The sequence below is a fragment of the Coffea arabica genome, chromosome 2e (genome assembly GCF_036785885.1).
Source record: "Coffea arabica cultivar ET-39 chromosome 2e, Coffea Arabica ET-39 HiFi, whole genome shotgun sequence".
In the NCBI taxonomy this organism is placed as follows: Eukaryota; Viridiplantae; Streptophyta; class Magnoliopsida; order Gentianales; family Rubiaceae; genus Coffea; species Coffea arabica.
In genome coordinates, this window is record NC_092313.1 from 11,989,856 (window position 1) to 12,010,247 (window position 20,392).

Sequence of the window (20,392 nt, forward strand, 5' to 3'; positions counted from 1 at the left end):
TCCCCAACTCCAATACAAGCTTTTTCAGACTACCCCACCCCTATCAGACAATGTTAGATAATTGCGGTTGCCGACAATAGAAATTTTGTTTTGACTTTAATTAAAGTAAGAGTAGAATTAATCTTATATACATTAATTGTATATAATTATTATAGTTGGATGCATAATACATATGTAAATTTTGAATTTCAAACTCATATTTAAAATAATTATATATATTTAATGATGATAATGTAGATAGTATACAAAAAATTAATTCATAAGATCATGGGATTGATCATTATTATTTTTTTATTGAGCATCCCATCACCTTCTTTGCTTACATGATAGGCTATTATTGTTGTTCTCAACTAACCATACCATGGGATAAAATAAATCAACATCACGGGCCACTTCTATCACCTTTTGGCCCATGCCTTGTCTAGGGACCCAATGCCATGAATATGGAGTGCATTGTTCCACTGACGTTGACAATCAATGCATTGATTTGTTTATCACTAAAATGTGCTGAATTTATCTTTGTCATGATCAAAGGTTATTTTGGAAGGGTCTGGAGTGAGGGGACAAGGGCACAAACAATTGCAGGTGCAACAGTTTGTGGCGGTTTGTGCATTTTTCAACAGTACGTAATATTTTGTGCACGTCACGTAATTTTCTTTACACATGGAATAACTTTAGAACAAATTTTTGTGGACCTCATACATGGCGTGAAAATCGAGTTACATGCTGTAATCTGAGCCGCACAAATTTCTGAGGCCACATCGTGGCTGTGAACCTTCAGGAACGGTTGTCTCTGGAGTGACCGTGGCAGGTCATTTTATTAACTGCTATTCCTTCAGCCTACTCAAGACCTTTGCTACAAATGTATTAGATCCTGATTCTGACTAATTTAGTTCCTTTTAACTAATTTAATTATTTGTATTTATTTTAGAGTTCATAATTGTTGAAAATCATGGAAAAATCAGTATCAAATACAGAGTGTTTTGAGTAAATTAAACAGAAAAACACTAACCTTGTCAAAGAGAGCTAATAGTTATAAGGGGTGTTATTTTATTTTTATATCTTTTCCGTGAAAAGAAATTGTGTTATTTTCACTTGTTTTAGATTATATTCCTATATAGGCCTCTATTTAAATATAGCACTCTTTTTTTTATTAATCATATTCTCACTATCATTTTTATCATATAATTTTCATTTATTAGACTATGTGATTAAATAAATGTTGAAAGTGTAATTAATAAAAAATGAAATGCAAATAATATTTCCCATATGCCTTGACTAAACAGGCCGATGACTGAGGGGGGCTCGTTGGCCTTTCAAGTCTCAGCAACCCGCTGTTCAATTGCAGGATGCTTGGAAAGCCCATAAGTCAGGTGTAGGTATATTTAAGTTGGAGTCTCCAAATAAGCCCCAGTATTCAGATTTGTGGGCCTTTCCTGGACCGGCCTAATGAAAGGAAGAAACTAGCTGTAAGAAAGAACGGGAATCCTCTGCTATGGAAATTCTAAAAGGACAGGGAAGGAGTGGGTCAAATGTCTACTTCAACTGCTATTAAATTGGCTATTGGTACGACGCAATTGTAGCATCCATCTGTGGAAGGCGAATTCTTTGTCAAGTTTTAATCAATTACCTATTGAAAGTTTTAAATCTAACTTGAATGCAGGTTAAGAGATTATTAAATTTCTTAATTTGCATTTTAAAAAATTAAAACTTTCCTGAAAAAGTTTACTAGTGGGTGTGTAGCCACCTTTTTGAGGCAACGATGGTTTAGTCCCTTTCGAGTTCCCTTTAGACCCCTTTAGGTCCCTCCTCCTCTAGTATAGAATAGAAGTAAATTTAAAACAGATTCTATCGTGTCCAAAAAAAAAAAGAAGTATTTATTAAGTTCTGAGTTCTTTATTAAGTTTTTCAGTTTGACAAACGATTCTGAGGTCCATTTGGAGGCGGTGAAGTCTTCTTCCTTGGCACTGAGTTGTTTTTTGCCTGATCATTTTCAAGCTCTCTGGAAATGGAAGGCTGGGCTTAACTACGACTTAGCCAAGAACCAAATGGATGGACTATCGCACCCAATTTACCAACATCTGTCACCTAGAAATGACCTCCCTTACTCTTTTCAAGTCACATTAAATTAAATAATCTAAATTTCGTCAAGCAACAAAGTGCAGCCTCTAACTGTGTGCGAGAGTGTGCGAGAGAGGTGTTGGGACACCATCCCACATTGAAAGATCGTAGGGTAGTTACTCTGAGTTTAAGGTTCCCAGGGGTCTCGTTCTGTCACCAATTGGCTGAACGTGGTTCTTTGTGGGTCCCCCTTAGACTACTTTCGGACCGGTTTATCCGTTAACTCCGAGTGTAATCTAACTATGTGCGTGTGTGTGTTTTCTTTCGGTTTCCCGAAAAAAAAAAAACAAAGTGCAGCCTCTAGGAGGGAGAATAATCAGATGATCTTCAAAAAATTCACAAACCAGGAAAAGTAGTCCAATTCGTCTTCTGGAAGTCTTCAATCTGTTTATGCACATCCTCCTTAATACCAAAAAGAAAAAAGAAAAAATATCCAGGTGATTCAACTAAGGAAGAAGCCATAAGACGCTGTGATTCATTCCCATCCAAAGGATTGTGTCCTGATGCGTGCAAACAACAGCATCAACTTTTTCAAATATGATTTTCTTAACATAACAACCCAAAATATGAGCCGGATAAAAAAAAAAAAAAAACCGTTCTTCAAGAAAAATATAACCCATATGACATATGAGAAAAAATCACAGAAATTATAACCTTGAAGTTACCTACTCAGTATTGTGAGAAAGGCCAACAAATGTGCATCAACGTTGGTATTATCGACTTTTCTTTTTGTTTTAATCGAAAACTGTTACGAGGTCGTACTTTGCCCTGCAGTTTATCTTCTGTTTCTAACTAAAAGAATGATAACCCTCGTGACCAAATTTTCAGAAGGTGATTGACTTTAAGATCAAGTTCCACAAGCGAGCAGAGAAAAATTAAATAAAATAAAATTCACAATTCTAAATTGTCCATTTGCTTAAGTCACTCCACTACGTATATACACATCTTGGACACTATCAATGCGATCACTCAAAAACTCTGGCATAATTTACAACGCATTTTGGCATGGTGCCTTGGTAATGTGACAATTCCAATTTCACCAACATCTCCAGTTCTGTTTTTCAGAAGCAGCATATCGGAACTCAAGGAGCTTTAAGGAATTTTAATCAGTTGCCTTATTGGCATCACGCTCACAGAATTGCCTGTATCAGTTAAACAGTACATTTTCATGAGGCCACGAAGGAAAATACAATTTTGTTCCTAGATTTTTGTTCCTAGACTAGCATGAAAGCCCAATTGATTTTGATCTATTACCTCATTTTAACCAACTTTCTTCACCAAGTCCATTAATATTGCTCATCCCACAAATTCACAGCTCATATTTGCTGGGGTACAGAAGCATCATACTTGCAATCCACTTCAACAGAATAAAATACTGATCAACCTTAAGTCCATTAAAATGATGAAGAAACCCAGATCAAGCCATTTTTGGGTATAAGCCTGACAGCCAAAAAAAATATCTGCAAAAGGACAAAGGCAAGCATCCAACAAGAAATACATAAGCTCCCTATAAAAAGGCGAGAGAGTTGCAATGCAATCTGTCACAAAGCCTTGAGAAGAGAGAGCTAATTCTACTCAATAAAATGTCTTTGGATGTTGCTGCCGATGTTACCTCGGATAACTCACTCTCGTTTGCAGGCATGGTATGCATTCAGAACCAGAATTTAATGCCTCAAGAGGAGCCCGTCCACCAACTAGCTCATGCTGACACAGCTTCGACTGAATTTGAATTTGGGCAAGCTACTCCTAGAAAAAGTTACTCTGCCGATATTTCAAGTGGCCAGCTCCTTAAACAAGTGATTGCACTCCCTCCCGATCAATCTCAAACAGGCAAACTAACCTGCTCCAAGACAGTCATGTGGCAAGATCAGATCAACAATGGGAGATCGGATGCAAAAGAATCAAGTCGAGACAGATGCACTGGAAAATCAAATACTAGAGTTAAAATTGCAGCAGAAAAGAAGTGGACCAACTCCGGGTTTAGTCAGAAAATTTTTAATTCATTTGCATGCAGAGATTGCCGTGCGATTGAAACCGACAAACTTCATTAAACAACAAGCATTCCAATGAATAGGCAACATACATTTCCAGCAAAATTTCATTCCAATATGTCGACATTGCATCTTTCCATGGTTCATTTCAATCTTGAATTGCTCTATGTTATCAAATTTTATCTGTGACCGCTGTATCTCATTTCAAGCTTAAAACAGGAACTCAATTTCCCAAAGAGCAAAATACTTGGAAGAACTAAGATTCCTCATTTCTTGAGAAGCAATTCAGCACACCTCTTCTTATAACCAAGCATGTACATTGTAAACAATCAGCATGGCATACGCATTAATGTTCAATCAGATCTCATTTGCTCAAACATCAAAATAAAATTGCAGAACGAATAAGTAAAAATGCATCATATAATTGTGAGAAATAACAAAATGTGAATGCTGAACAGGTAAATAGATACTACTAGACATTAATTATGTTTCTATTGATTATAAGCTCGCTTCTGAGTCCAATTTTCAAGTAATTTAAATTTCATGCATCAGGTCTCAGCGACAGGAGAAACAACACAAGGCAGGTAAAAGGAACAAACCTGCTGACGTTGTAGTATCCATGAAATATGTAGCACTTTGCACTATCATATTGTCTATAAGTTGCCAAATGACCTCACCATTCAACAATATAAGCACCTAAATTTTGTCTGCTGCTTTCTCCTTGTTCTATCCAGTACTTAGAACAGTTGTTGTTTCTGCACATGTTTGGTTTGCTGAAGAGTTGATAGGACTTTCTTGAAAAAAAAAAAAAAAAACAACTTTTGTGCATTTGCACCTTGCAAAATCTTAAGCTTTTACCTGAGAGATATTTTTCTTTTCAATTAATTAAGTGCCAACCTCTTTCTACAAAATTAAACCAACGCATGAAGGAAGGTAAATTGTTTTACATATCCATTGCCTTGATTTCACAGAAAATACTAACTGAAGCTTTCAGATTACTGCTTTCGAGTATAGTATCTTAAGTAGTAACCTAATTCAGTAGAGAGTGACCAGATGCAGAAAAATTTGGACTACTCTGCCAAAGCATAGCAATTAATGGTAAAAATGGATGTGGCTATTGCATTAGCCGCATAGGAATATGCCCTTGTTTCTTTCAGCAACCATATCACTCGTACCATTATCATCTTAAAGCTCGTGATCCAGGATATGTTCAATCAGAAACTCTCCTTTTGTTAGCAGTTTGAGACTGTTTTGGCACTGTGAATAGTACCATATAAAGGATGCACATAAACTACAATTAGGGACTAAAGAAAAAGCAGAAGCCAAGAAAAGCAAAGGTAGAGATGAAAAGATGGTAATACCCAACAAAACTAAATTCCTCATAAATAAACAGTTTAAGAGCCATCTAGTCACAAAAACACTTAAATTCTATTTTGAAGGGAATTAGGATAACTATTTTAAAGTTCAAAAATAAATAACTGTCAATATGATTAAACAACTAAAACTTGACACAATAACCACACTTGCGATTTTTCCCACCTTGATTAACATGAAGACAATCAAAACACTTGGCCCCAAATCTCAAACTAATGAACCTTAGTTAGCCTAGCAAGAATTAGCAATAACCAAAACACACTGAAGAATTCATAGAACAACACATACGACTCCCCTTGACCTAAATGGATTCACAATAAATCAATATTAAATGTAAGTGAGTAAAAAAACTCTTGTCAACTAATGCCAAACTTGAATTTTCATAAATAATATGCACTTTTGACTGTGGCAAACAACAAAAAGCATATAATATACCATACACGCTATATGTTTCACAATAAACATGCAGGAACCAGAGGAATAATTTCCATCCATCCCTGCCCTCGTCCCTCCAACCCTGAGGTTGCACCCCACGTGGATGGGTGCCCTCCCCATTGCATTCCCAGTTCTGTGCGCATGTAATTGGAGCTCAACCAGCATATATTACAAGCGGGCATGGGCAAGCAAATGGTCATGACCCATAGATCAAACCACGAGATGAGGTCTAGAGTCAAAGAACAACAGAATATCAACACTTGCATAGTATAACTGGATAGCATACATATTTAACATAGACCATAGGGATTTTTTTGTTTAGTATGGAGCATATATATTTACCATTCGATTCAAAGTATATACAATGGCGTAGTGCTAATTGCAGCCCATAAAGTGTGTCATAACTCATTGAATAAGTAACTTCAGCACCAATGATCACAAACCTATGGACCAGGCACAGGTGATGAACCAAGCATTGTGAGAGAGCTATTCAAAGCACAACATACTGAGTAGGCGTAGAATCAAATTTGTACTACATAATATCAAAATCTACTAGCTTCAAAATGCTTGTGTTCCTATACAAGATTGCTAACTACTTTGACGGAATAAATGCTACAACTATTGAGGACAAGACCAAAAGCCACAGAACAGCTGATCCTATATTACTCAGGCGAATCAGTCGAAGCATAAGCACATATATAGCATCCCTTGCTCTTCTTGAAATTACAGCAAGTTTCACCCATCAGTTAACACTAACACGCATGAAGTCATGGATACTAAGCAACTCACCAGTACACCATACGCAATTCATTTACCAACACATGTTTGATGGCAAGCTTGCTGAAAGTCACCAGTCTTCCACCTTTAGGGAGCTAAATTTCAACAAACATACTTTGAAAGGCACCAAACATACAAAATATTTCACAAAGCCATTCCAAGCAATCCAAGTTGATGCACAATTGAGAAAATGCAAATTTAAGGTAGTGTAGCACATGTAATAAGACGTGCTCTAAACAATTAACAGAATATGAGTAATGATTTCCATATCATCTACATTAGCAATAGAAAATGTCATATCGTCAGATGATATTGCACAGAAGTTCATTACCATATCATTTCTCATTCCATGACTGTGTTTAAGAATTTAAGCATTTTCAAATTGCTATCCGAAAAAATGGCAATAGAAACTGAAAATGGTTAACAGATAAACCATCAAAGATTTGTCAAAAATCAAATTCTCGATACTGAACGTCCCAGGCAAAATGATAAGCTTACTTCTGCGATTTCCTGTCTGTATATATGTACACAGGATAAGCCCAACAAACAAATATCTAAATGCCCAGTTATTTAATGTTGAGGAGCCTCATAAATCAAGTAAATTTATTGAAAGAACAATAGAAGAGGAAAAACTGAAACAAGTAAAATCTGACATAATCCACTTAAATAAAATAGAATAAAACTTATTGAATCCCAAAGAGAGGTACATTCAGTAGCCAAAAAAAGGGGGAAGCACTCTTACCAAATATAGGTTCATTCAGTAAAGTGATCTCCCACCAGCCGATGCACCTCCTTTGCAGGAAAAAAGCAAACTCTCAAGTGCTCTAGATTGACAACTCACAGATCTGCAAGGAAATATAGGACAGAGCTCATCTATGCCTAGGTACATAACAGTTTCAAGAGCCTACACTTGCACCAAATTTGTGATGGCATTTATGTTAAGAATGATGCCAAAATTATCTTCAGTTTAACTTCGACGTTGTAAACAATAGGGGACAACCATGACCAATGAGGATATAAGAGTCAATTTATCAGTATTGATGTTGACATAGGAGCCCATATGGCTCACAGGTAAGGTACCTGATATTTTTGAAAGTTCAAGGAAGGTCAGTGGAACTGTAAGAAACCTCTCCACTGACATTATCCGTTTAGTAAATGTAAATTCGTTTACCAAAGGTTCACTTAGTAAAGCCTTCATACTGCAGAATTAAGTTGCGTAAATGAAAAAGTAGCAAAAGCATACAATAACTGAGTCAGTGCTAGGAGACAATCTTAGCAACTTTGGTCACGTCTACCGAAGGTGTAATAGATACTGTTTACTTATTTTTTCATACTTTCTGGTGTGCAGCAAATAAAAAAGTAGTAGTTGCCATATAACTACAATCTACAAAGACATAAAACAACTTGCATCAAGCATCCAGATAATGAGAAACCTTATTATCAAGAATTTCAGGTTCACAATTCGGTCCAAGCTGTTGGATTAAAAAACAATAACTAAGAAAAGATGTACCAACGACAACTACTTGAATGTACAAGGAGAACAAGTTTGTCCATGAAAACATGTCTGATTATGACCTCCATTTTACAGCCCTTATCCAGCTGTTAAAATTTTGACAAAAAGAAAGCCTCCAAACAAAGGGTTCACCAACATCCATAAAGTAAAAGTGAGAGCAGCTAGTCAGCCAAGTGAAGATTTTCGATACTTATCAACATATCCCTGCAGTTAACACATCTAAGTATTAATAACTATAAAAGTGAATATATTTTTCAGTGACATATTTCTAACCAAATACATCATCACTCCCACACTCACCTCGACAAGCTTGGCAAGTTTTGTTTGAGATAAAGAAAGATATTGCTTCACTGACTCTGAAGTACTTGGGACCTGGTGAGGTTGTAACGTGCTAAGGACCTTCTCTACTGCTTTTTTAACTATGATTTTGTGAGCATCCTTGCTCAGAACACCCTTATGCCAACTTGGCTTCAAAAGTTCTTTCACAACTTCCACAAGTGATGCATGAAAATTTTTCAACGCTCTTGATTCCTCTACTTTAAGATCAGCATCAGCTTCAATCATTTGTCTAGACATCTCTTCTTTACTTTCCGTCCTATGTCGCCCACTGCTTACTGACTTTGAACCACAATCAATAGGCATTTGGTCTGCTTCCATGACATCTCTGACACATTCATTGTCCAAAAACCTCTCTTCCTTCAGAAAAGATTTTTTATTTTGCGATTGAGTACCAACAGATTCTTTTGCTTCTGCTGTAGAATCTTTACTAGAAAAGTTTTTGGCAGAAAAAAGAACTGAATATTTGTTGGAACTACATTCTGTACCAAGAGTTCCTGTTGGAAATGAATCAGCATCTGCCTGCACGTGTGCTCCAAGTACTGAAGCTTCCTTACCAGATTGTGAAATTTTTGAGTATCCAACAACTGAGCTGGCTTGCTCAATGCTATCACGTATGGGATCATATAGGCTTGCTGAAGACAATAAGTGCCTAGTCATAAAAAATGAGGGTCGAAAAGGAACAGATGGTTCCCAATCATAAAGTGTCTTGGTCTTAGACCTGGCCGAGCATTGCTTATCATTAACAGCATTAGTTTGAGAGACATTTTCTGATTCAGAACCAGAAAAAGGTGAAGAGCTTCGTTGGACAGAAGCAGATCTAGGAGCATAATCCCCTTGACCACTCCCTAACTGCTTTTGAGTGCTCAGTGAATCTGTATTCCAAGAGGGGTAAGCGAAAGACAAAGGAGACCTATGAAGGGAAGAGAAACTGTGGTCAGTTGCCAAAAAGTTGCTTCTTGTACAAGTCATTTCTTCCAAACTTGTACTGTGAGGGGTACCTATTGTGCTCCCATAAGTTTCTAAGGTTCTAGCATAACTTCTCGAGAAAGTTCCATGAAGAGAGTTGCCTTTGGCCATGGATGAACCATAGCCAAGATATTCCTCTCTGTTCATTTGTCGCCCAAAATCTTGGGAAGAGGGTCGCCCAAAATCTTGGGAAGAGAGCACCAATCGATCATCTTTAAGTAAAGGCAACTCCTTAGTCTCACTCCTCTTGTTTGGGCTTTCTCCACCATGTGGGGTGAGCTGAACTGAAGAAGCTGCCATATGAAGAAAATCATGCAGCCTTAATCTTTTAGTTGTTTATCAACAAAGACTAAGGAATCCTAAGGAAAATAACGTGATAATATAAGCATCCTCACACACCACAACAACATATAAATTACCTTTCTTGTCTGGTAGTTCACTTTTCTTTGCTGCAGCATCCACAGTTCCTTCTTTATCGTGACTAGTAATAGCCGCTCCTCCTTTTATGTGTAGAAATCTACAAGAATGCCCTTTGATGCACCAGCCCTTAGCAAAAAAATCACAAACAACTGCTTGTCGTTTATTTCCATCATTCAACACGGATTCAGGAGATGAACTTCTTGGCCTAATCCTGAAAATTCTAGGAGGAATCAGTGCTGGCTCCAAGCCAGGATAGAACAAAGACAAGACTCAACTATAAAGTTAAAACCCAGCACAAGTTTACACTAGCATTATTTGACCTTGGAGCCTCTCCTTTTGAATCTTTCCCAGAGATGTCATAAGTTCCTTTCTCGAAATAGGGATCCTCATTATCCTTCTTACTTTCAGTATCAATATGTGAGATTGCAGCATCCAATTCGTGAACGGGCAGCCTAGTAGAATCACCACTCCTCCCCCACTTGTCACATAGTGAAGCTCCATTATTATGGTCCATAAAAAATAATTTTCCTGCAAGGGCCCACAATGATTTTTGAACCAGCAGTTCTTATGGTAGAACTCTAGAAGCAATATATGATAAGGAAGCATCATAAAACTTGTAGGAACTCCCTAAAATTCATTATGATGCTAAAAATCCTCACCATCAACATGAGGTTCCTCATTATGAGTTGTCACACTCGACCCAGAAATCCTGTAATCACCAGCACAGCCTTGATCAACATGAGTATCTGGCAGTAGATTTGCCACTGATATTCCTGGAGTGGCAAAACCTGGTATGAAGTGATCCTCATTGCAATCAGGCTCAATAACTTGGCCAGTATCTAAAATGAAGAAACAGAACATCAACAAATGAAGCACACCAGCCATCTGCTCAGACAAACTAATTCCATTATAGAAAAGTAGAGCTCCTAGAGAACATTACAAGGGGATGAATCTGCTGACTCAACATGAGCATGAAACATAAACAGAGCAACTAAGCAGAAAATGCTTCTTCTCGTTCAAATAGAATTCAGAGGTCAAATTTCTGCCAGAAAGATCAGAGTGCCCATCTACAGTGAAAAATCACGAAACCTGACTCCAATCTTTCTCAGAATTTTCAAGTCTGAAATAAGTACATTATCCACGCGCCCAATTCTAAAAGGAGATCCAGGCATCTACTCCTCAAATGATAGAACCTTCGTACTCCTGATTTCTTTTCAATGAGTTTATTTCTAGTGGCTTTAGCTCACTTTACGTCCAAACAGCTTATGTTCTATAGAAATTTCAACAAAGAGAAAAGGATGATATACATCCAGATGGATACAAAAGATCATCCAAGCAGGCCCCAAAAGGATACAATTCATCTTATAGGAATTACAACTTAGTCATCTAAACCGACACAAACTACAGCTATATCATATTCATGCAGTTTTTCTGGCATAAAAAACTGTCTGTGAGGTAGCAATTAAGGCCCAAGGCAGCCTGAAGAGATCCAAAAAAGGGACCCAAAGAATATCTACTTTCAAATTGCTATGATGCAAAAACTTGAGTTGGCGAATATCTAGCAGTATCTTATAATATTACAAAAAACTTTTACTCGTACTTTATCTCATGCTAGAGATAATTCTATAATCTCCATAAAGCATGCAATATTGCGCACTTTAGTCTATGGAGTGTTCCCAAATTGGAGTCCAGAAGTACATAAGGTTTATCAAGAAAGTTTGGGAAACTACTTATGTACTTCTATCATCCTACTGACATCTTTGAGACAGGTGAAGAATATTTCTTCAGAGAATAGGAGTTCGTGATGCAGCTATCTCTTGGGAATGATGCCTAGATTTCTTCCAATTTCACTAGACATTTCATTATATTAGAGTATAGAGCAGTTAAAACCATCCAACCTAAACTGACCATTTAACTTTCTATACATTGCTTTTCACCTCATTAGTTGTAAGGAACTACTATCCAGAATGAGAAGGGTCACTACAGCACTATAAGAGATTACAAATCTGGAAAAACTCCATTGATAACATAAAATACAGACAATTGAAGAACCTCTACTCCCTCTTTCATGGATAAGCTAGAAAGAAGTTACATTAAGGAGTCATGACTCAACATATACACCTCCCCTTATTAGTCCTACAACAAATATGTGACTCCTTGGGAATTAGCTCTTACTTTCCAGTCTTAACTTCCCGCGCAAGTCCCATCCATCTGCCCATTTCTGAGGAATAAATTATACAAGTGTACATGTTTGTCTGAGGATATCCTCTATGCTAATCCCATCAATTAGCTTATGTGTGTAAATTTAATTCTTCGCGCGAGTCGCTCGCATCTTGGCCATCTACCTAAAGCAGATTACTAAATGTGTGCGTATTTATATAGATGGGCAAGAAGGACGGGACTTGTGCTGGGAAATTAATTATTATGTACATGCACACAATGGCAAATGGGCCAGATGGATGATTCACATGGAAATTTATGTGGAATTGAAAAATATGGATTACAGCCAAATAGTCTCATATTTGTCATGGGACTAATATGGGCGCTAGCAGTGTGGGCTAAGTGCCATATTGCCACCACCCATATATCCATGCATCTAATTTCTCTGAAACATGGTATCACCGTGTTTCATTAATACTCCATTTTTGCTTATCTTACTTTTTTTCTTTTTCTTTATTTTTAATCCTTATCCTTTATAGCGAATTAGCAATATATTCAAACCCCTCATACAAATCTACTACATCTCATTGGAAAGGATACCATGGCATAACTTTGGCACAAATTTCCACCATCTCTGTCTCACATTAAAAGATTCGCTTTCTTCTTTTCAATAATCCGCAAAGTAACTCATATTTAATTATTGACATGATGGTTATGCGTTTGATTATTGAAAGCTGAGGAAGGACTTGACAGAGAGAGATGGCAGAGAGGGAGTGATGAAAATTGTTAGTGAAGAAGAGCGGGAAAGAGGGATGACTGATGACAAAAGAGATTAATCACTAGAGTTGGGCAGCGGCTACAAAAGAAATAAGAGACTCAAGGTTTCTTCTAAAAAGGCTCGGAAGTAATTTTGTAAAAAGAAAAAATAATTATAATACAAGCTCGATTAGGCTCACTAGCCCTCGTGCCTTCAATTGTGGAGTTTGAGCTCAACTTCATTTGCTACTTGAGCAGCTTATGCTCTACCTTGTGTTTTGATAAAATGGAGTCAAGCTGAGGTACTCACTAGAAGCTCCTTTCACTTACACCCCTGTTCTTGAGGATGAGAAGGAGGTTTTGTTCGATTCTTTTGAATTTGTATTGATAGTGCGATTGGATGATGGAGCTGCCACTTCTAGCTCCACTCGCTTTTTGTATGATTTTAACATTTTCAGTGGACGCTTCTAGCTGCCACTTACATTTTTGTGGGATTATGCTTGTCATTATGACAAAGCTTAAGACGACTTCGATAAGAAAAGAGGTTGATGCAAGCAACAAACCTTCAGTCGGATGAGAAGGAAAAGAGACAAAATAAAATAAATAGTTAAGTGAAAAAATAACAAAAAATATATAAAATAAATGCTCTCATGGGAATCTCAAGCTAAGCCCAGATTTCCCATTTCAAATATGACTGTGTTGGTCCTATCTCATTTTTGGCCCATACCCTATTAATCGACTCCATTTAACCCAAATTATCACGGGCATGTGTAACTAAATGAAAGTTTAATCTATTTTCCACAATTTACTTTAACCCAAAGTAAAGTGAAACAATAACAAGTAAATGCTCTCATAGGAATCCCAAGTCAAGCCCACATTTTCCCATTTAGAATATGATTCTGTTGGTCCTATCCTATTTTAGAAAATTTAACCCAAATTGTGGCAGACATGCATAGCTAAATGAAAGTCAAACCTATTTGCCTGCATTATGATCCATCTTTGATCCTTCATTGAAAATAGCTACAACTTCACTCACTCTTACACCGAACTTATCGCTTGTCTTATGTCAAGCTTTATCAGCCAAGTACCCACACATCTAAAGGTAACACACATTGAACACCCCCTCTTTTGATGCAGTATCTTTATCTTGTCAATGTGCTGTGGACACCTGATCATAACTGCCTCACACCTCTTCACACCCCTTCATCTAAAAGATCTGAGCTACCGTGAGCATCTTGGGAATTATTTCTGCAGCACATAACCAACAGTGTGTTCCCCCAGATCAAAAAGGGGTCCAACCAAAGATCATGTTTCTGTATCACTGTATTCTTTGAAAGTACTTTGCACAATTTCATGAGTATAACAATCCACAATGCTTTTGCTTGACTTGGAAGCATGAAATGGTCAAATTCTGCTCTTAAAACAATAACGTAATTATAGGTTCTCAATGCATTAAGTTTATATAATCTCAGTCAACACTACAGGAAAATGTTTGCTCCAAATGATCTTTCGTTTGACCACTCTTAACTATATCTACAATTGCACCAGACATAAATAAGAGAAAATATAAAAGTCACCACTCCAGACTTGTAGCATCAATCATCCAAACTATTTTACTCCATCAACCTCTCTTCTGGAAAAATGAAGGACGTACATTGTACCCCAAATGAGTAAACATTGAGTTCTGAGATGCCATCTAATATGAACTAACTGAAGAAGGTTCACAGAAGCATTCTATGAAGTACTCTCACTCATCTTCCAAATATCTGCAAAACTAAAACGCTAAAGCAAATACCATTTCTAACTCTGACAAGCTTTACTTCTATGTCCAAGACTAATCTCTTCTGCTTTTAGGAAAAAAGCCAAACCCTGCAATTTATACATAAAGTACGCCCTGTTCTAATCTTCTATATCATGCTTGCATATAGATAAATGCAACTGACAAATGAGTTTCCAGCTTAATCCTTCATAGTTGAAATCAAACCTTCACCACTAAAAGAGGATAACCGATCACTAAACAACCTTAAAATCCACATATGCGTGTCTCATTTTGTCTTGAAGTATAAGTTCCCCAAGGCCCTAGAATCTATAGCACTTTGAATTAGCTCAACTCTGATTCAAGACATCCACTTGAAATTTGTAAATCCCATTGCAAACGACAGATAAGTCCAGCACAAGGCTAGTTCTAGGCTTTGGCTCAGGGCTGGACAAATTTCACATGCAATTAAGGGAATTGGGACAGCAACCAAACATCCAAGCATGTGTAAAGAGCAACTGTGCCAAGGGATGCTTAAAAGGGTCATTAATCCTACAATATAACAACAGCGGGGCAAGACATGATGGAAAAAGATAGTCACTCAAAATCCATACTTATGAAGGGAAACACGTAACAGGGAATGTGAACAGACCAATATGTGCCGCGCAAACATAGAAATGAACTAGTTGCATCTCATCCAGTTTGAGCAATTTATGTTCTCCTTAACTGTTTCAATGTGCATTTTCTCCCCAAATTTCATTACAGGATTGAACACCTAATTAATAATTTATTAAGTCAATTGCCTTGCAAATTTTATATGATTAAAAATAGTCCCTTATGATAAACCACAGTCAGATTAAACTAATGTTAGATATCATTTCTGACAACTGAGTGCCCCAATTCTTGCATTTTGATGAAAAATTAGTCAATAGAATGAGCAAATAACCAATTCTTGCATTCTGACAAAAAATTAGTCAATGGAAAGTGAATACATTCACATACAGTCAGTCGGCAAACATCCGTAACCTTCTAATAACAACTAACAGAATATATACGCTTCAAGCCAATGCTCGTCATGAATCAACTAATGAATCAAATCCTGACCAGCAAAGACGATAAGACGATGTCGAATGTAATTCAAAAATGAAAATCATAAGGAAACAGAATGATGGCCACTGACAATATAATACAACGTCATACAACTACATGAGTAAAATTTAGATGAATAAAAAGATAAATACAAGAACAACCCACCCAAAATTCAACAAAATCCTATTATCACAGAATCACCAATCACTAAGCAAATAAATTTACTATTAACCCAGTAAATTAGGATCATACGTTGAAAGGACAGAGGAGAAAAGACTGACCATTTTGATCGTTTACTTGATTACTTGGAGTTAACTCTTCGCCAAATTCTTTATCAATATCATCATCTACTTCTCCTTTGACATCTCCTCCTCCTCCTACTACTTCCTCCTCGACTTCTTCCTCGACCTCTTCTTCCACTTCTTCCTCTTCTTCAACTTCAATTTCCTCTTCCACCTCAATCTCCTCCTCAATTTCTTCGTACTCTATGTCTTCGTCGGAAAGAGCCTCGGAGTTTGTTTCCGCGGAGGACGGATCCTTGGCCGTCGCCGCCGCCGCCATTCTCAACGGTGGACGAGACGAGAGAACTAAAAATTTGGGGTCAGGATAAGAAATCGCAAATATAAAAGACAACCTAGTCGATTAAAGAGGCTACGTAGAGTCATCGGAGGAAAACTTTTGCGGGAGAGGAGGCGAAATTGGAAGTTGGAGCTTGAGTAGGAAAAATGGCATCATGTTGCAAGAACCGAGCGGGGGTCAGACGGCTGGGTGGACCGGATGACGAGCGAGGCTTCGACAGCTTTATAAGTTATAGGTTTGGCGGACGAATGTCTCGCATGCAATGGAGTCGTGCAACTCCATATTTGCGAATTGCTTTTATTGGCAATTCATTAATTACTCTTGATTTTCTCACCTCTTAAATTTGGCAGAAAGATTCTTTAGTTCGTTTTTTTTTTTCATTTTATTGATAACACCCCTTGTGATCAATCTGTAACTGAAATAATAAAAAAGTTTAGAATTCGGAATGAGGAAAGTGTTAATAACAATTTGCTTGACTCTTTTTGATTTTTTGGTTGTGTGTTTTATTTATGATTTTTTTTCTAAATGGTTAAGCAATTCTAATTTATTTACCATTTAAATGTACCATACTAACATCTGTTACCTCCACGTTCAAATAGTTTTTAATTTAACTTTATTTTTTTTTTCAAGATACTAACAAATCGAGCTCTTTTTAAAAAAAAATTAAAAGGGTTATTGCCTTCTGGGCATCGATTAGAGAAAAATGTTTATTCTTTTATTCATTTTTTAGTAGAAGCTTTGGTTCATTATTAGATCCTAGTGTATTACTTGTTACTGGTTTAGTGCTTAGTTCGCTTTTCTTTTTTTTTTATCAATTATGATGATTAGTTTCAAAAGGTAATAAGTAAGAAACATTGCACTCAAATTCACTCGTTTACCCAAAAATAAAAAATAAAAAATCTAAACACATAATGAACAACGGATCCAACCGCATTAAGTTGTGGTCTGTTGGGCGTCAATGTAATTGGTCTGACAATGATACTTTTAGTTTGCGCTTAATGGGCCTTTGCCTTCTATTAAACCAAAAAGAAAAGAGAGAACAAAAAACAATTGATGCAAGTTCACGCCATACGGGATATTTTGATGGTTATTTTTTGATATCGTATCTTTGAATTAAATTCACGAGTTTATTATGAAAAAAAGGTATTTTTAACTCTTAGATTGCAATAATTTCAAGCATTAGAAAGTACATAATTATCATTATTAGATATTCAAATTGAGGGAATGATTTTCAAAAGGAACTATAGAACGATCGCATACGATATTCCCTCGTGAAAAAGAACAAATTTTCCTAAATTCACAGTTTATCAATTAATGAATTTAGATGAATATATGCAAAATTTAGAATTTAAATTCGAATTGGATCAAGTGCCGTGCATTCACTGATATATAATATGCATTGCCAATATACATTGAATTAATGCTTTATAAAATAGAGATAACTTCAAAATATGTTGAATCTACCAAAACAAAGCACGATATACTTGGCAGATCCATCGTGAAAAAACTACTCTGTTATGTAAATTAAGTATATTCATTGAAAATATTTTCTAATATATTCATTTGGTACATCAGCATATACTGATGCACATATCTTTGATCGAATTCCTGTTTCGCCATCGAGGTTACGTGAATACCATGAGAAGCATTACGTATGTTTATGGCCATTTCACGTTGCTCTTTAATATGCAAGATGAGTTGAACATTCACTTTGCGTAGTTTACTTGTTCAGAAAGCAATTTTTCTTCAAAAAGTGTCCTTTTATGCTGTTGTGGAGAATTTCTAAACTTCAGTTTAGAAAATGTCAAGAGGCAAATTCATGCAGGGGTAGTTTACTGAGTGTCGTGAGGGGTCTTTACTTCTTAGCAGCAGCGGCCTTACTGGCTTGCCCTTGTGGGGTTTGCCATCCCACATCGGTTCTAGGGGGGGTTTGGGTTTGGTTTATAAGTCCCTGGGAGGACCTCAAGAGTTGCCGGCTTTTGAGGTTTCTTCTGGGATTAGGTTTATAAAAGCCGAATTTCTAAACTTCAGTTTAGAAAAGGTCAAGAGATGCTGTGTGGAGAAGCATGCAAGTTTATGTGAGAACGTAAAATAGCCTTACAAGGGTTCTACAACTTACAAGTGCAGCTTTTCAATAGAATGTAGGCTTAATCAAACAAGGCTCCCTGTAAACAAATTTTTTTTTTTTTACCCTTTAACATTTATTGTATCACAAGTTCAATGGCAAGACCATCGGTGTAGTTCGTATATATTTATTCTATCAAATAATGCGAATATGTCTATCAACGTAAGTGCATAAAAGTAATTCTTCTGTAGTTTCTTACTTTTATCTCCCTTTTTTTTTTCTTCTTTTTCCTCCTCACCATGGCAGCCTACCATTTTGCACAGCTATTAACTGAAACCTCAAAGACCCTCAAAGCTATTTTGCACAGCTATTAAAGAGAGACCCTCAAAGACAGAGAGTATATTCAACCAAGAGATTTGAGTTACTGTGCACAAGATTTACTTTGAATTAAATCCTGAAAATGGTATCCAACAGTGGAATCATTTAAAAAAAAAAAAGAATAAAACTAGAGCTGCTAGGTGTGTACCTATTCGTGGTATTTCTTACAGTGCTGATATACTTTATGGGAAAGTATAAACTCGGTGCCAATATTTCATGCAAGAGATTACCTAAACCACTAATATGACTGTTAATGGAGTTGGATCAGTCCGAACTCAACCCATTCAACCCAAAAAAGGTTCAATGAGACTAATCTTTCATTGAGTTGGGTTGAGTTTGAACTTAAATATTAGATTCAAATTAAATGAGAGTCGAGTTTTGGTTTTATTAGATTCAAACCTGATATAAGTTTGGCCCTTAAACCTGCATATATGTATGTGTGTGTATAATATTAAAATTTTATATTTATGAGTTGTGTCAAAATATAATAATATACAAGAAATATTAAATATGCAAAATTATGTCAAAAGATTCAAAAGAACAAATCTTAATACAAGCGAATTAAGGATTTTTTAAAATGTATTGGTTGTTGATCACGTTTTATTACTATTTTTCATGTACATTGAACTAATTGGACATGTTATTGCTGAAAATTTCTTGGTTTATATACTTTTTAATGAATTGTTACTTGTTTGTGTATAGTTTTAATATTGTGGTCTTGTGGATATTAAATTAGCTTTAAAATTTAATAGTTATAGCAGTTATATTAAGGAAATTAATGAGCAATAAGTGAGTTTGGGCTAATCTTGAATTAGGCTCATAGTTCGAATATTTTGTGAATTGAATATGAATTTCATATTTATTAACTCGAAACTCATAATTTAAAATGGTACTAACTATATGAATCGAATCTGGACTTATTAAAACCCATCTCAAATGGCTCAATTGACAGGCCTAGCCGACAACCTTCCACAATTTTTCAAAGTAAATATTTAACCATCAAATTCTTTTCTTCTTCACTATATAAGAACCCATACAAAGCGAAAGATCACTGGTATATATGAAATTTTTTAGAAACTTATGGTGCAATAAAGAGACAATGAGTGTGTTTAGACAATAAATTATTTGAAATAATTAAAAAATAATAATGTAGCACTTTTTTGATGTGATACATGTGAGATAAAAAAAATGGTTGAAAAATTTATTGATAATATAAGCAAATAAAGTTTTGCAATATGTAATTATCATCAGATAATTACGTGTGGAAAGGAACCCAGTGCCTTATAATAAAATTTTAAAAAAAAAGAAAAGAAGAAGAAGTCAAACTTTATCAAAAAAATTAGAAAGATAACAAGCATAATTTTTGCCAATTATAATTTTAATCCGGGCAAGAAAAAAGAAAAAGAAAGGAAATAAACCAACTTCATGTTGACATTGCGGATAACGGCAGCACCGTTGATGGCGCATTAATTCATGCAATTGGAACTTTGTTTGCAATAGAAGGTTTGATTATTCAAAGGGATAGCATCATATCACCCAGCTCCTCTAAAGTTTTCAAAATCTTGCTTACCTCTCTTATTAACTTGACAAGATTAAATATTTCTATCAAATGTCACAAATTGACAACATTGCCCTTGCTCTTAATAACTATTTAACTAAAAAGTCAAAACAAA

At 36.0% G+C, this 20,392-nt stretch overlaps 1 protein-coding gene across 2 annotated transcripts; it reads right to left on the reverse strand.

Moving 5' to 3' along the window:
• Nucleotides 1-8,114: 8,114 nt before the first annotated feature.
• Nucleotides 8,115-16,566, reverse strand: LOC140004084 (protein FRIGIDA-ESSENTIAL 1-like). Of its 2 annotated transcripts, none has more exons than XM_072078954.1 (6): nt 15,979-16,566; nt 10,596-10,724; nt 10,257-10,464; nt 9,936-10,147; nt 8,512-9,809; nt 8,115-8,415 (listed from the first exon to the last, which is right to left on the reverse strand). In XM_072078954.1, exons 1-6 carry the CDS (start codon nt 16,256-16,258, stop codon nt 8,377-8,379), a joined length of 2,166 nt encoding a protein of 721 aa, XP_071935055.1. In that variant the 5' UTR covers nt 16,259-16,566; the 3' UTR covers nt 8,115-8,376. The 2 variants fall into 2 exon arrangements, with proteins under 2 accessions (XP_071935055.1, XP_071935054.1); XM_072078953.1 differs by having other exon boundaries at nt 10,596-10,775; nt 15,979-16,563.
• Nucleotides 16,567-20,392: the final 3,826 nt, after the last annotated feature.

What these genes read in the sequence shown, in the direction of transcription:
- LOC140004084 (XM_072078953.1), bottom strand. Translation starts at nt 16,258, where the DNA reads ATGGCGGCGGCGGCGACGGCCAAGGATCCGTCCTCCGCGGAAACAAAC. An exon ending in TCAAAAGGAGAGGCTCCAAG is followed by an intron (nt 10,148 to 10,256) that starts GTCAAATAATGC and finishes TAGAATTTTCAG; the next exon opens with GATTAGGCCAAGAAGTTCAT. An exon ending in AACTTGCCAAGCTTGTCGAG is followed by an intron (nt 8,416 to 8,511) that starts GTGAGTGTGGGA and finishes TGTTAACTGCAG; the next exon opens with GGATATGTTGATAAGTATCG.